Below are 14,537 nucleotides of genomic sequence, written 5' to 3'. Positions count from 1 at the left end.
GATTGAAGAAGTTGGTAGAATTCTTCTATTTCATCCTCACTGGCTTTAGTGGTTGGTGCATAAATTTGAATAATAGTGGTATTAACTGGGCTTCCATGTAGGTGCATGTATATTATCCTATCACTTATAGCATTGTACCTCATGACTGATCTGGATATGGTCTTTTTGATGATGAATGCAAATTAGTTAGTGAAGTCAAATTTGAAATCTAGAAAGTTCAAACTCCAGAGGGCAGACTCTTAATCATCATACTGTACAGCCTAAAGATGTGCAGCCTATTCATTAACTAAAGCAGAAGGTGGGTTTTTATGGCCTTCTTGGGGGTCCCTTCATCCTTCAGGTATGGAAATGAACTCACCACAGTGGCCCAATTTTCAGCCAAATAATCAAAAAATATATATAAAATGGAGGGAGGCAGAGGAGCCCTGGTGGTGCTATAGGATAAGCACTGGACTGTCAACTACAAGGTCAGAAGTTCAAGTCTGCCAGCCACTAAAAAGGAGAAAGATTTATAACCTATTTATTAGCTTAAAGCAGAGGTTTTTCTTTGTTTTCTTGAGGTCTCTTTACCCTTCAGGTATGAAACCGAACTCATCCAAATGGACCAGTTTTCAGACAAAAAAAAAATTTAAGGGGGTGGGGGAGGACAAAGGAGCCTGATAGCACTATAGGATAAGCACTGGGCTGCTAACCACAAGTTCAAGTCCATTCAGTCACTTCATAGGAGAAAGATGAAGCTTTCTGCTACCCTAAAGATTTATAACCTCGGAAACATTATGAGTTGGAGTCAACCTGATGACAAGTGGTTTGGCTGTTTGTTTTTGGTTTTTTTATAAGGGGAACAAGGCATTGGGCTACTAGCATGAGGTCGGCAATTCAAACCCACCAAGCACTCTAAGGGAGAAAGAGGCAGCTATCTGCTTTCCTGAAGATTTAAAGTCTGGAAAACCCTATATAGTGTCACTATGAGTTAGAATCAACTTGATAGCAGGGGCATATAGGCAAAAGCACTAGAGGCACTCTCCTGAGAATGACCTACCATTTGAGATCAAGCGGGCAGCTTTACCCAAGAAGAAAGTTCAGAAGCATTAGGAAAGGAGGAGGAATAGAAATGGAAAACACAGGCAGAAAGTAGTATTATATTATATACTGTGGAGACTGCAATCAAAGAATTGAAACAAAATACGAACAGTTGAATGGAAAACGGATTTGTTCTATAAACCTTCACCCAAATCACAACAGAGTCAAAACTAGATTCATAGAAAGTAGGTATTTCTTCCACTTTCAGTATAAAAGTAATCAGTGCTGTAACACAAATCAGGGCACTGGTACCAAAGCATTCTAGAAATCACTGTCAGACTTGCACAGGAAAAAAAAAAAACACATTAAAACTAAAAACAACAAACATTTTAAAATGTTTCTTCACTTACGAAATGTCCTTGGTAAAGCACAGAAAGTATTACTTTTAATAAATATCAGCCCTTGAGAGAGAGAGTGTATGTGTGTGTGTTAAGTGCTGTCAAGTTAGTTCTGACTTACAGCGACCCTATACAGGGTTTTTGAATACTAGATAGTGGGTCTGAGCACCAATTGCAGTTAGCAGTCCAGTGCTTACCTTACAGCGCTACACCAGGACTCCAATACACATCTAATATTCTGCGTGGCAAAACAGGAAACAGACAAGAAACACTTCTACTGTGATGAATGTCCATAGAAAAAGCACATTGTTTCTTTAACTTCAGAGTTGAATTAGCTGCTTTTTTAATTTTCTTAAAAGAACGACTGACAGATATAACTATGGTTACAAAGACTTGGTATTTGGCAGATATTTCCTTAAAAATGGGGGGGAGGGAGATGAGCCTGTCACTTTATAAGAGTAAAGTTTAAGATAAAAAATATTAAGAACAGCTGATTAAAACAAATTCTGGATAACCTTTTTTTGATCCCATCCAAGATGTGGTTTGTAACTCAAGAGAAACGGAAGTTCTTTTAAAATGCAATTTTCATTAACTCTTAACTATTTCCTCTCAATCTATAAAATGAGTGAGATTTTATTGTATATCATTTTCTAAAGCTCACAAATGAAAGGTAACTCCAATCACTTGAAAATGTAAATTGACTCCTTAGATTTTTTTTGCTTGGATTCTCACTTACCTTCATTTCAATAACAGTCTGCAGAGCTTTTGTTTTGGCAGAATCAGGGGCATTCTCAAATCTCCGATGCATCTCCTATGCAAAAGAAACACAAACAGAGTTAAGTGCCCTCCTCAGTCTCATTTTGTTACAAGGGGAAGGGATAGGGAGACTGTCAAAGCCCCAAAATAGGTGAAAATCCTAACTTTTATGTCTGTGGTTATAATCCTATTTGAAAATGGTTGTCTTTGTTATGTTAACAAGAAAGGATCACTGTATACATATATTTTTTTGAGATATAAAAGAGATTAAGCATGCAAACTACAAAACAGAGATGGGGAACAGACAGGCAAAGCCACATAAAGATCACCTAGGAACAGAAGCTCTGAAGAGTTAAGAGTTTTTCAGTGACAGAAAGCTTTTCCTGTAGACTGGCACCCTGAATTCAGAATTCTAGCCTTCTAAGTTGTGAGAAAACAAATTAAAAAAAAAAAAAAATCCATTGTTATAGCGACATTAAATAACTAAGACAACAGCCTTCTGAGACTCTCTAACCCCTTTCTGTCTGCCTAACCTTTCCTAGCTCTGAACACATAGTTATTTAAAATTAACAACAGCTACTGTAAAAGTTGGAAACATAGCTGGTCTCCAGGTTGGGGCATCAATCTTTCACATGATTCCAAGACATATAATCAGAAGTTCAAATGATCCAAAAAGGGGGAACTGGAAATTTTCCATTTTTTAAAAGTAGAATAAAATCAGACCCAATCCGTCTGCAAGGCACAGAGCTATTGATCGCACCTGTGTTGACAATACCCTTCCCACAGCATGCATCCCCTAGAGTAACAAGCACCTGGTTACCTAGGGTAAAAATCCTCTCCAGTGGGGCTATAAGTAGAAAGAAAAAAACTAGAGCAGCGAACAAGTTTCCTAAGTAGTCCACGCTTTTAAAATGTCAGACACGATGTAACTATATTTTTAATCCAAATTTCAGTGAATTCAGAATGGGGAGAAAGAGGAGCAGGTGGCTGTAATATCCCAGTAAGGAACTCCGAGGATCACACAGATGTTAACATTTCCAGCTATTTTCTTGTCAGATATCTGACAATGGCTCAATACTTGTTTTGTTGTTGTTGTTAGGTGCCATGGAGTCAGTACCGACCCACAGCAACCTTATGCACAGCAGAACGAAACACTGCTCGATCCTGGGCCAACCTCACTACTATTGCCACACTTGAGTCCACTGATGCTGCCACTTTGCCAATCCATTTCATTGGGGGTCTTCCTCTTTTTCTCTGACCCTCCACCTTACCAAACATGATATCCTTCTCCAGTGACTGGTCCCTCCTGCCAATTATGTCTGAAGTATGAGACATGAAGTTTGGTCATCTTGGACTCCAAGGAGCACTCTGACTGCAAGTCTTCCAAAATAGATTTATTGGTTCTTTTGGCAGCCCATGGCACTTTCATATTCTCCTCCAACACCATAACTCAAATGGGCTCAATATTAGAGGGCTATAAATTTTTCTATAAATTTTTGGAAGCCCCCTCCTCATACTTCCAAAGTACTCTGGAAAGGCCTCTAACATTCACAGAGTTACGAATCGGGCTGCGAACCTTAAGGTCAGCGGTTCGAAACTACCAGCTGCTCTGCGGGAGAAAGATGTGGCTTTCTACTCCCGTAAAGATTTACACCCTCGGAAACCCTGTACAGGGTCGCTATGGGTCGGAACCGACTCGATGGCACATAACAACAACATATAGATGAATACTTGGCATCTCAACAATGCCTAACCGTAACAAAAGGGATTTAGAATACAACACTTTACATAATTCATCTTATTCATTCTTATTTAACCAAGAATAACTTGAGACACACAGAAAATATAACTGCAAATAATTCCTCTGTATGAGAGTGGTCCTAATAATCTGACCAAAGTTCTAAGTTACAGTCAGCAATCAACCAGTAATTTATGAACATTTACCTTTCTCTATCTGCATAGTCATGTGCCATCGAGTCCATTCCAACTCACAGCTATGCTATGTACAATAGAATGAAACACTGCCTGGTCCTGTGCCATCCTCACAATCACTGTTACACATGAGCCCAATGCTGTTGCCACTATGACAATCTATTTAGTTGAGGGACTTCCTCTTTTTCGCTGACCCACCATTTTGCCAAGCTTGATGTTATTCTCCAGGGACTGGTCCCTCCTGATAATACGTTCAAAGTATGAGAGACGAAGTCTCGCCATTTTGGCTTCTAAGGAACATTCTGGCAGTACTTCTTCTACACAGATTTGTTTGTTCTTCTGTCAGTCTATGGTACTTTTAATATTCTCCAACACCATAACTCAAAGACATCAATTCTTCTTGGTCTTCTTTATTCATTGTCCAACTTTCACATGCATATGTAGCTACTGAAAATACCACAGCTTGGGTCAGAGGCACCTTAGCCCTCAAACTGACATCTTTGCCCTTTAACACTTTTAAAGAAGTCTTACGTAGCAGATTTGCCTAGTGCAATATGTCGCTTGATTTCTTGACTGTTGTTTCCATGAGTGTTGGTTGTTTGTTGTTAGATGCTGTCGTCTGACTGGTAGTGACCTTATACACAATACAAAGAAACATCCTCACAATCGTTGTTAAGCTTGAGCCCACTGCTGCTGCCACTGTGCAAATCTATTTCATTGGGGGGGGTGGGAGGTCTTCCTCTTTTTCACTGAACCTCCACTTTACCTAGCATGAAATCCTTTTTTCAGGGACTCATCCCTCCTGATAATATGCCCAAAGTATGAAAGACGAAGTCTCAACATCCTGGCTTCTAAGGATAATTCTGGCTGTACTTCTTCCAACACAACTTTTTTTTTTTAAGTTTTTGTTAATTATGTGATAGTTGACATGGGAAAACATTAGCTTTACATTCATTCTATCTTATTTCATTTCACTGCAATAATTACAATTCCCTGCACTCACCATCAAAACAGCCAAAGGGTACACCCCGCAAGCCTGTCCCCCAGGCTTTAACACACAGACCCTCTCCCTCCCCAGAGTCCAGAGTCCCCAGCCGCTCCATCTCTCCACATCATCATCTCTGCCTCTATCTCTGGCATTGCTGCTTCTCTAGACAGGGTCCCACACCCTGCTCTTCTCCCTTGATGGTCCAGGATCCTCCGCTTCTGGACTGCAACATCAGCCACTCCCCTCCTTTTGTTCCAACACAAATTTGTTCTTCTAGCAGTCCATGGTACTTTTAATATTCTTCTCCAACACCATAATTCAAATGCATCAATTCTTCTACAGTCTTTCTTATTCATTGTCCTTTTTCACATGTAAATGAAGCTATTAAAAATAACATGGCTAGGGTCAGGCGCACCTTAATCCACAAACTGACATGTTTGCTCTTGAACACTTTGAAGAGGTCTTGTAGAGCAGACTTGTCCAATACATCATTTGATTTCTTGACTGCTGCTTCTAGAAATGTTGATAGTGGATCCAAGTAAAGTGAGGTCACTGAGAATTTCAATCTTCTCTCCATTTAACATGATGTTATTTATTGGTCTAGTGGTGAGGATTTTTGTTTTCTTTGCATTGAGGTACAACCCATACCGAAACCTGTGGTCTCTGATCACCCTCACTAATATTTTATGTCCTCTATGCTTTCAGCATATCTGTGATATCTGCATATCACAGGCTGTTAATACATCTTCCTCTAATCCTGATGCCATGATCTTTTTAAAAAAATCCAGCTTCTTGGATTACTTGTTCAGCATACATATTAAATAAGTGTGATGAAAAAAATACAACCCTGGCACACATCTTTCCTAATTTTAAACCATGCAGTATCCCCTTGTTCTGTATGAACAACTGCCTCTTGGTCTATGAGTACAATATAAGGTTCCTCACAAGTACAATTAAGTGTTCTGGAACACTCATTCTCTGCAATGCTGTCCATAGCTTGTCATGATCCACACAATCAAAAGCCTTTGCATCATCAATGAAGCACAAGTAAACATCATTCTGGTATTCTCTTTTCAGCTGAGATTCACCTGACATCAGCAATGATATCATTTCCATGTCCTCATTGAATTGGACTTCAACCTCTGGAAGTTCCCTGCCAATGTACTGTTGCAGCCATTTCTTAATTACCTTTAGCAAAATTTTACTTGCATGTGATACTAATGATATTGTCAATGCTTTTTGCATTCTGTTGGGTCATCTCTCTTTGGAATGGGCACAAATAGGACCTCTTTCAGTCAGTTGGCCAAGTAGCTGTCATCCAAATTTCTTGGCATAGATGAATGATGCCTCCAGTGCTGCCTCAGTTTGCTGAAAGATTTCAATTTATAATCCATCTATTTCTGGTGCCTTGTTCTTCGCCAATGGCTTCAGTGAGCCTTGGACTTCTCCCTTCAGTACCATTGGCTCTTGATCATATGCTACCTTTTGAAATAGTTGAACATCAACCTTTTTTTTTTTTTTTTTTTGGTACAGTGGCTGTGTATTCCATGTTCTTTTGATGCCTTCTGCATCATTCAAAATTTTGCGACCCTTCAATATTTGAAGTCAAGGCTTGAAATTTTTCTTCAGTTCTTTCAGCTTTAGAAATGCTGAGTGTGTTCTACATTATGGTTTTGTAACTTCAGGTTATTGCACATTTCAAGATGTTTAATAGGTAACCCATTTTACCCAAAACAAAACACTTGATGTTCTCTGCCTCAATCTAGCTCCTCCCCCTAATCTCCCATTTCAGTAAACGGCATTATAATCCCAATGGCTTAAGTAAAAAATGAGAACACATCCTTTCACTCTTCCTGAATCTTAATTTCCCACAACTAATTCAACAATAACAACAATTCAACAGCAAGTTTTTGCTACCATACCTCCTAAATTTCTCTTGAATTCATCTACTTCACTCCATTTCCTACCTTAAATATTTTAATAGGCCAAAATTGGTCTCCTTCCTTTCCCTTAGTCTGTTTTCAAGCAAGCACTATGGTAATCTTGATAAAATATCAACAAGTCATGACACTAATCTGTTTTAAATCCTTCGATGGGTTTTCCATTGTATTTTTCACCTTCCACATGATTAGCACAATATGATCATAATGAAAGTAACAGATTCAGGATTGGCTCTTCTATTAAACTATTATAAAATTAGATGAAATGCATGAAGTGTTTTCAGATATTGGACAAGAAGCAGCACAGGACTATAATTCCTGGAGGCATTTTCCAGTATGTGATGCTGGAAGGAGAAGCCAAGGTACAGCAGTCTCATCTAAAGCAGTAGAAATCTGAAGAGCAAAATAACACAGAAAAGGAAGCTTGTCAGAACAGAAGCACAGAGATTAATATGACAGTGATCCCCTTGAGTCTTTGGCCAAGATGTGCTTCTGCTGGGCAAGATTCTACAAGCCTGAAGAAAGAACAATCACCATCGAGTTGTGAGTTGAGCATGTAACTGAACTCTTTTGGAATTGGAAAACAATTCAAATTCCAAATAGCCAGAGAGGAAACAATACCAAAGGCATATAGTTGAGACACCAGAAAATTTAAACCTCAAAAATAAAATTAACTAATTCCTGATTATAAGGCATATTTTCCTGCTGCTTTGAATGGCTCATAATTTTTTATTATAGGTGGACCTTATGGATGCTAAGTTGTTGAGTACCTGGATTTTGTTTTCTTTCTTAATAAAACGTTAGTTTTGTATTTCAGAAGTAAATTTATTTGCCGATTTACTAGATCCTTACAAGGATTGTTCTGGAATGTTAGGGCTGGTCAAGAGTAACCTTCTGTATAAGACTACAGGAAAGACTCTGAGTGGCACAAATCATTAAGTGCTCCACTATTAGGCTAATATTGGCAGTTTATTTTGTACACATGGGGTCAACATGAGTTGAAATGGCCACTAACAACATCATTATCTAGCAACATCACACCAAAAAGTAAAAGCAACAGATAAGCTATAATAATAAAAATTACTAGACATACAATGAAGCAGGAACATACGACCTATAACCAGGAAAAAAAATCAATCAAGTGAAGTCAGAAACCACTAAGACGATAAAATTATCATTCCAGCTAATGAACAAAAAAATCTTTGAATTTCATAAGGAAAAATGAGTAAACTGAGGGAAATTCTATAAATTACAAGATTGAAAAGACACTTAAAAAAAAAAAAAAAACTAAACCATAATACTGATTATATTTAGGGATAATATGCTGTTGTTGTTGTTTAGTGTTGTAGTCAGTTCCAACTCTGTATAGGATTTCTGAGGAGTGGCTGGTGAGTTTGAATTGCCAATCTTGCAGCTCAAACTGACTTTGTGGTCCAGTGCGTTATCCGGAAGCACCACACCAGGACTCCAGACCTCCAGACCTAGTGGAAAAATCCATTACCTTTTTATTCCAATTTTCCACAAACTTTCTGAAACCCCCTTGTATTATTAACATAGCATATCCTCGTGTGGTGCTCTAGGATATAGGCACTTAACAATAATATACAACAAAATACTACATAATATACTAATATCATATATATATAAAATCATATATATTGTTGTTAAGTGCTGTAAAGTCTATTCCAACGCATGGTGACACTGTATAGGCTTTCTGAGGAGCTGGTGGTGGGTTTAAACCACCAACCTTGAGATTAGCAGTCCAGTGCTTATCCTGTTTGTGTGCTATGGCGTCAGCTCTGACTCGTATCACCCCTGCAAATCTTTACTGGAGCAGAAAGTCTCATCTTTCTCCCTTGGAACAAATAGTTGATCTGAACTGCTGGCCTTGCAGTTAGCAACCCAGCCTGTAATCCACAAAGCTACCAGCAGTAGGCATGATAAATAAAATGAAGAGTAAGGGTGGCTATTGGTCGGAACTGACTCCACAGCACTTAACAATAACAAGGGCATGATTACCTTAAAAGTCAGGATGGTAAAACCAAATCCACTGCTATTAAGTACATTCTGACTCACAGCACCCCTTAGGGTTTCTGAGACTGTAAATCTTTTTGGGAACAGATAGCCACAGCTTCCTCTCTTGGAGTGGCTGATGGATTTGAACTGCCAGACTTGCAGTTAGCAGCTCAACACCTAACCCACAGTGCCACCAGGCCTCCTTAAAAGCCAAGTTAGTTTTAGAAGGAAGGGAGAGATTTATGACTGGGCTAGGTTACTTGAAAGACTTTTGGATTAAAGTTCTATTTTTAGGCTTAGGTGGTTGCAAGGATGTTTATTTTGTACTTTATGAAGATGTTTGATATTATTTTCTAATCTGTTTAATAGTATATCAAAAAGAATGTTAATTTTTTTTTAAATCCATCTCTTCCATTTCAACACTTAACACATTTGTTCAAACCATAATAATCTCTCATCAATCTCCTCCTAGCCTCAGTTTATCCACATTTACTCTATTGGGAACAAGGTCATCATTTGGACACACAGTGAATATTCAAAAATATTCGTTCAATGAAATGAATGCTATTTTTTTTTAATTTAATGTACAGACAAAAATAAACTCTGCAAATCACAAATGATTTTTATTAATAAGATTTTGTAACATATTTTGCAACTTTTGGGGGGTTTGGTATTTCTTCACCTACTTGTTGGAATGGCTCGCAATTCCGATTCTGAATTGATTTTACCTGATGTTTCCTCCATCACCTAGATACAAATTGCGTTAATTTTTTAAAGCACCTTACTCTATGACAAACTACTACTGTTTCATTTTAAACCCAAGCAAGCATGGAAGCAAATACACAGAAAACAAATCCATTTGATTTAAAAAGAAAAAAAATCCTTCTCTGCATACAAGCAGCAGCACGGGCATGCAAAACTTTCCCATGAAGACATTTTCAAACCTATCACTGGAACAAATTAAAGCTCATTACCAACACATCTTGCAGTCAGTGAGCTGATAAATTCCCCTTTCCCACTGAGCACATCAAGCCTCTGACTCATGCACTGTTAATAAAATGAGAAGACATTGGAAATAGAAATGAATGTATTATTCAAACAAATGTAAGTGGTAGAATGTGCTATTTGTTCACTCTGTCTCCTTCTGGCCTGAAAATTTTCATTTACAAAAGCCAGGGGGGGGCGGGGGTGAATTTTCATTTACAAAAGCAGGGAAAGCCCTAGAATTATCAGTGCAGTCTAGTCGGTTGTGGTACACTTACTTAATTGACCGTTTTCTCTAATTTACTAAAGAAGAAAACAATAGGTTACAAACAATATTTCATATTCTACCTTCCTTTAGTGGTGTGGTTTATGTGCTGTGGAGTTGGTTCCAACTCATAGCAAACCTGTACAGGGTTTCCAAGGCTGTAAATCTCTATGGGAGTAGAAAGCCTCATCTTTCTCCCACAGAAAAGCTGGCAGTTTCGAAATGCTGACCTTGCGGTTCGCATCCTGATTCGTAATCACTACCCTTAAAAGCCAGAAAAAAAATTAACAGGATGTATTTGTAACTGACAAATAGTATTTATGTCTGAAATATCTGCCTCACGGCACTGGACTTTTTGGTTAGCAGCTCAGTATTTATCCTACAGTACCACAGCAGGACTCCAGAATCACCTGCTTTTGTTATTGCTGTTAAGTGCCATAGAGTCAGTTCTGACTCATGACAACCCTGTATAGGGTTTCCAAGCAACAGTTGGTGGATTTGAACTGCTGAACATGAGAACCAAAGCTATATTGCAATTGAGTCCAGAATCATCTGTAAAGCTTGTTAAAACTTCAATAGCCCCAAGCACTAAGTCCTGCCAGTAGTTCACAACTTGTCCACTAGATGTCCTCAATCTTCTATCAATCAAAGGAAACAAAATAGAAAATCTAACAATGTTATTGTTAAGTGTTGTTGATTTGGTTCTGACTCACAGTGACTCAGTCTAGGGCTTTTTGTCGCTGACCTTGTGATTAGCAGTACAGTGCTTATCCCACAGTGCCACACCAGGACTCCAACAATGCTGCTGTTGTTGCATGCCCTTGAGTCGGTTCTGAATCATAGTGACCCTTTGAAAAGTGTTTCCAAGAGTGACTGGTGGGTTTAAAATGGCAACCTTGTGGTTACCAGTTCAGTGCTTATCCTACAATGCTGCACTATTGTTGTTGTTAAGTGTCATCGAGTTGGTTCCAACCCACAGCGACCCTATATAGGGTTTCCATGGAGTGGCTGGTGAGCTTGAACCATTGATCTTGCGGTTCAAATGACTTTACAATCTAGCATATGAACTAACCCACAGCACCACAGCACCATATTAGAGTTCAACTATTAGTATAACAAGAATGTACAGTCACATAACAAAGTAATTCAACACATTAACAAACTGCAGCGCTTAATTTAAATTTTGCTTTTTTCCCTCTTTGCTTTTTTTGGGAAGAATTATTTATCTACTATCTAACAAAACGTAAACACAATCACAAATGTTACTGGATACAAATGCCATTTTAATGTTACCATTATTTCATAAAATTTAATGTGTCACTGATTTTTAAGACACACCACTGTTTTATAATGTGCTGGCAAGAAAGAGAAAGACTGTTGGCAAATAAATCACAACGTTTAGAATTTTTTATTTTTTTCAAATAAGAAACTTTATCATTAAGAATTTTCTTTTATATTAATTGTAAGAGGTTTCTTTTTACTTAAACAGGCACTGCATCACATTCAGTAACTTTTTATAATGTTTTCCATAGCAGTAATTTTTAGTTTCAATGCTATTTTACAACAATGAAAGTTAACATGAGAAATACCAACAATGCTAACTCAATGGACAACAAAATGAATAGTCACAGTTAATGACTAGTCTTGTGAATGTATAGGCAAATAAGAGGACTGCTGCCTTGCTGTCAAAAAACTGTAAAATACCATCACGTGGAAGACTTAGTCCAATGTCACACTGTCAAAATGGGGAAAACTAGAGTCTTAGAATTGATGGACTATCCATTATTTAAAAGACGGATCATAACACCAATAAATAATAAAACCTCGAAACTACCAGCTGTTCCGCGGGAGAAAGATGAGGCATTCTGCTCCCGTAAAGATTTACAGCCTCGGAAACCCTGTACAGGGTCGCTATGAGTCAGAACCGACTCCACGGCACATAACAACAACTAGTTATGCTGGTGTTGTCAACTCACAATTGTTTCTTTCCTAATACACTAGTGATAAATATTTCCAATAGACATTTTAAGATACTGTTCACATAATCTAGATCTGCTGTTTTAAACTGTCAACCTTGCAGTTGGCCATCCCATGCTTATGCTATAGCACCACAACAGGACTCCTAGATCACAGTAAAGTCCTTATTAGACTCCTTATTCACTCGTGACTCTCCTCCCATTTACTCTCCACACACCCAGACAGAGTAAGTTTTATAAAGCAGATCACATCACTCTTGACATGATCTAACACTTGAGGAGTTTTCTCTTCAATCTATAAGAATCATGATGGCTGGTCCTTTGTCTCCTACTAGAGGACAGAGATTTCTTTCACCAATGTTATATATATTCCTAGAGCCTTCCTTGCACATGGTGGTGGTGGCTGTTAGGTAACATCAAGTCGATTTTTGACTCATAACGATCCACTTTGACAGAGTTGAACTGATGCAGGTTTTCTAGGCTGTTATCTTCATGGGAGTCCTGGTGTGACGCTCTAGGACAAAGCACTGGACTACAAGGTCTGTTTGAACCGAAAGGCTGGTGGTTCAGACACACCAGCCACCCCTTGATAACCCTATAACAGGATCGCTATGGGTTGGAACTGACAACAACTATTTTAACAACTACTGGGCTATTGCATCAGACTGCAAAGCCGTTTGAACTGCAAGGTCAGTGGTTCAAGCTCACCAGCTGCTCCTTGGAAACCCTACACAGGGTCGCTATGGGTAGGAATCGACTTGACAGCACTTAACAAAACATACAATCCTTATGGGAATTAGCCCAGGTGGCAGCAGTGGTTAAGCACTCAACTGTTAACTGAAAGGTCAACAGTTATAGCCAACCAGCCACTTGGTGGGATAAAGACGTGGCAGTCAGCTTCCCTGAAGATTGCTGCTGTTATTGTTAAATGTCATTGAGTCGGTTCTGACTCACAGCAACCCTATAGGGTTTCAAACCAAGGAAATGGCTAATGGGTTTGAACGACTGGTCTTGTGGTCAGCGGTCCAGTGCTTATCCTACAGCTTATCCAACAGGACTCCTATATCACACCAGGACTCCCCCTACAGATTACAGCTTTAAAAAGCGTACGGGAGCAGAGTCATACTCTGTCGTATAGGGTCACTATGAGTTAGAATCAATCAAGTTAATTGATGGCAATGGATTTAGTGGGAACAGATTGTCAGTTCCTTTCTCCTGGTTCAAATTGCAGATCTTTCGGTCTGCAGCCAAATGTTTAACCTCTGTTTCACCAGGACTCTTCTTATACATGGCTTATAAATGGTTTTGTTGCTACCAATAGCGATGCTGTATAGGGTTTCCGAGGAGTGGTTGGTGAGTTTGAACCACCAACCTTGTGGTTAGCAGTCCAGTGCTTATCCTACAGTTGTGCATCAGGACTCCTTTATACATGCTGTTACTGTTGTTAAGTGCTGTTGAGTCGGTTCTGACTCATAGTGATCCTGTATAAGGTTTCCAAGAAACAGCTGGTGGGTCTGAACCACTGACTTAGTGGTTAGCAGTCTGGTGCTGATCCTACATCACCACACCAGCTTGTTGTTGTTATCTGCCATCGAGTCATTCCAACTCACAGCGACCCTGTATAAGGCTTCCAAGGAGCAGCTAGTGAGCTCGAACTGCCAACCTTGCCATTCAAACTGATCTTGCAGTCAAGCGCATCAGGTGACTAACAAAACTCTGAATAAGTCTGGCCATGTCTACCTCTCCAACCTCTAATCTCATGCCTCTCACTCTTCTTATACAGTATGCCCTTGTGTAAGGCTCCTTCCTATTGCCTCCAAACTCCTTTGGTCTTTAAAACTGTTAAAAACCTATTCATGAAATGATTGTACCCAAGCTCTCAGCAAGGCTGTCTCCTTCACTTCCTTCAGGAACATTCTGTAACAGAAACCCTTCCCCCAACTAATTAGCACTCCACCCAATCTATTTCTGTTATCCCATAATTATGAGTTTACTGAATTTACCATCTGTTTTCCACCAGATTTTAAGTTCTAGGAAGGCACAGATAATATGTTTAGATAGGGGGAAAAAATGTATACCCAGTACCTATCCCACTTTCAAATACACACTGATGTTGGTAGTGGTTATGTGCCGTGGAGTCAGTTCTGACTCTATGAGTTGATTGCGACTCATAGAAACTCATAGGGTTTCCAAGGCTGTAAATCTTTATGGGAGCAGAAAGTCTCATCTTTCTCCCCTGGAACAGTTAGTTGGTAGTTTCAA

General features: G+C 39.0%; 1 protein-coding gene across 6 annotated transcripts in view; it reads right to left on the bottom strand.

Moving 5' to 3' along the window:
- The window catches only part of ERC1 (ELKS/RAB6-interacting/CAST family member 1), a 697,935-nt gene that overhangs the window by 586,051 nt on the left and 97,347 nt on the right, over nt 1–14,537 (bottom strand). For all 6 annotated transcript variants that reach the window (XM_006862715.1, XM_006862712.1, XM_006862711.1 and 3 more), the window contains exon 3: nt 2,155–2,229. In XM_006862715.1, the coding sequence (XP_006862777.1) occupies nt 2,155–2,229 (75 nt within the window). The remainder of the gene's footprint in view (nt 1–2,154; nt 2,230–14,537) is intronic.

The sequence above is a fragment of the Chrysochloris asiatica genome, unplaced genomic scaffold, assembly GCF_000296735.1.
Source record: "Chrysochloris asiatica unplaced genomic scaffold, ChrAsi1.0 scaffold00050, whole genome shotgun sequence".
NCBI lineage: Eukaryota > Metazoa > Chordata > Mammalia > Afrosoricida > Chrysochloridae > Chrysochloris > Chrysochloris asiatica.
The sequence above is the reverse complement of the archived record's forward strand: the minus strand, read 5'-3'. Positions and strand labels throughout refer to the sequence as shown.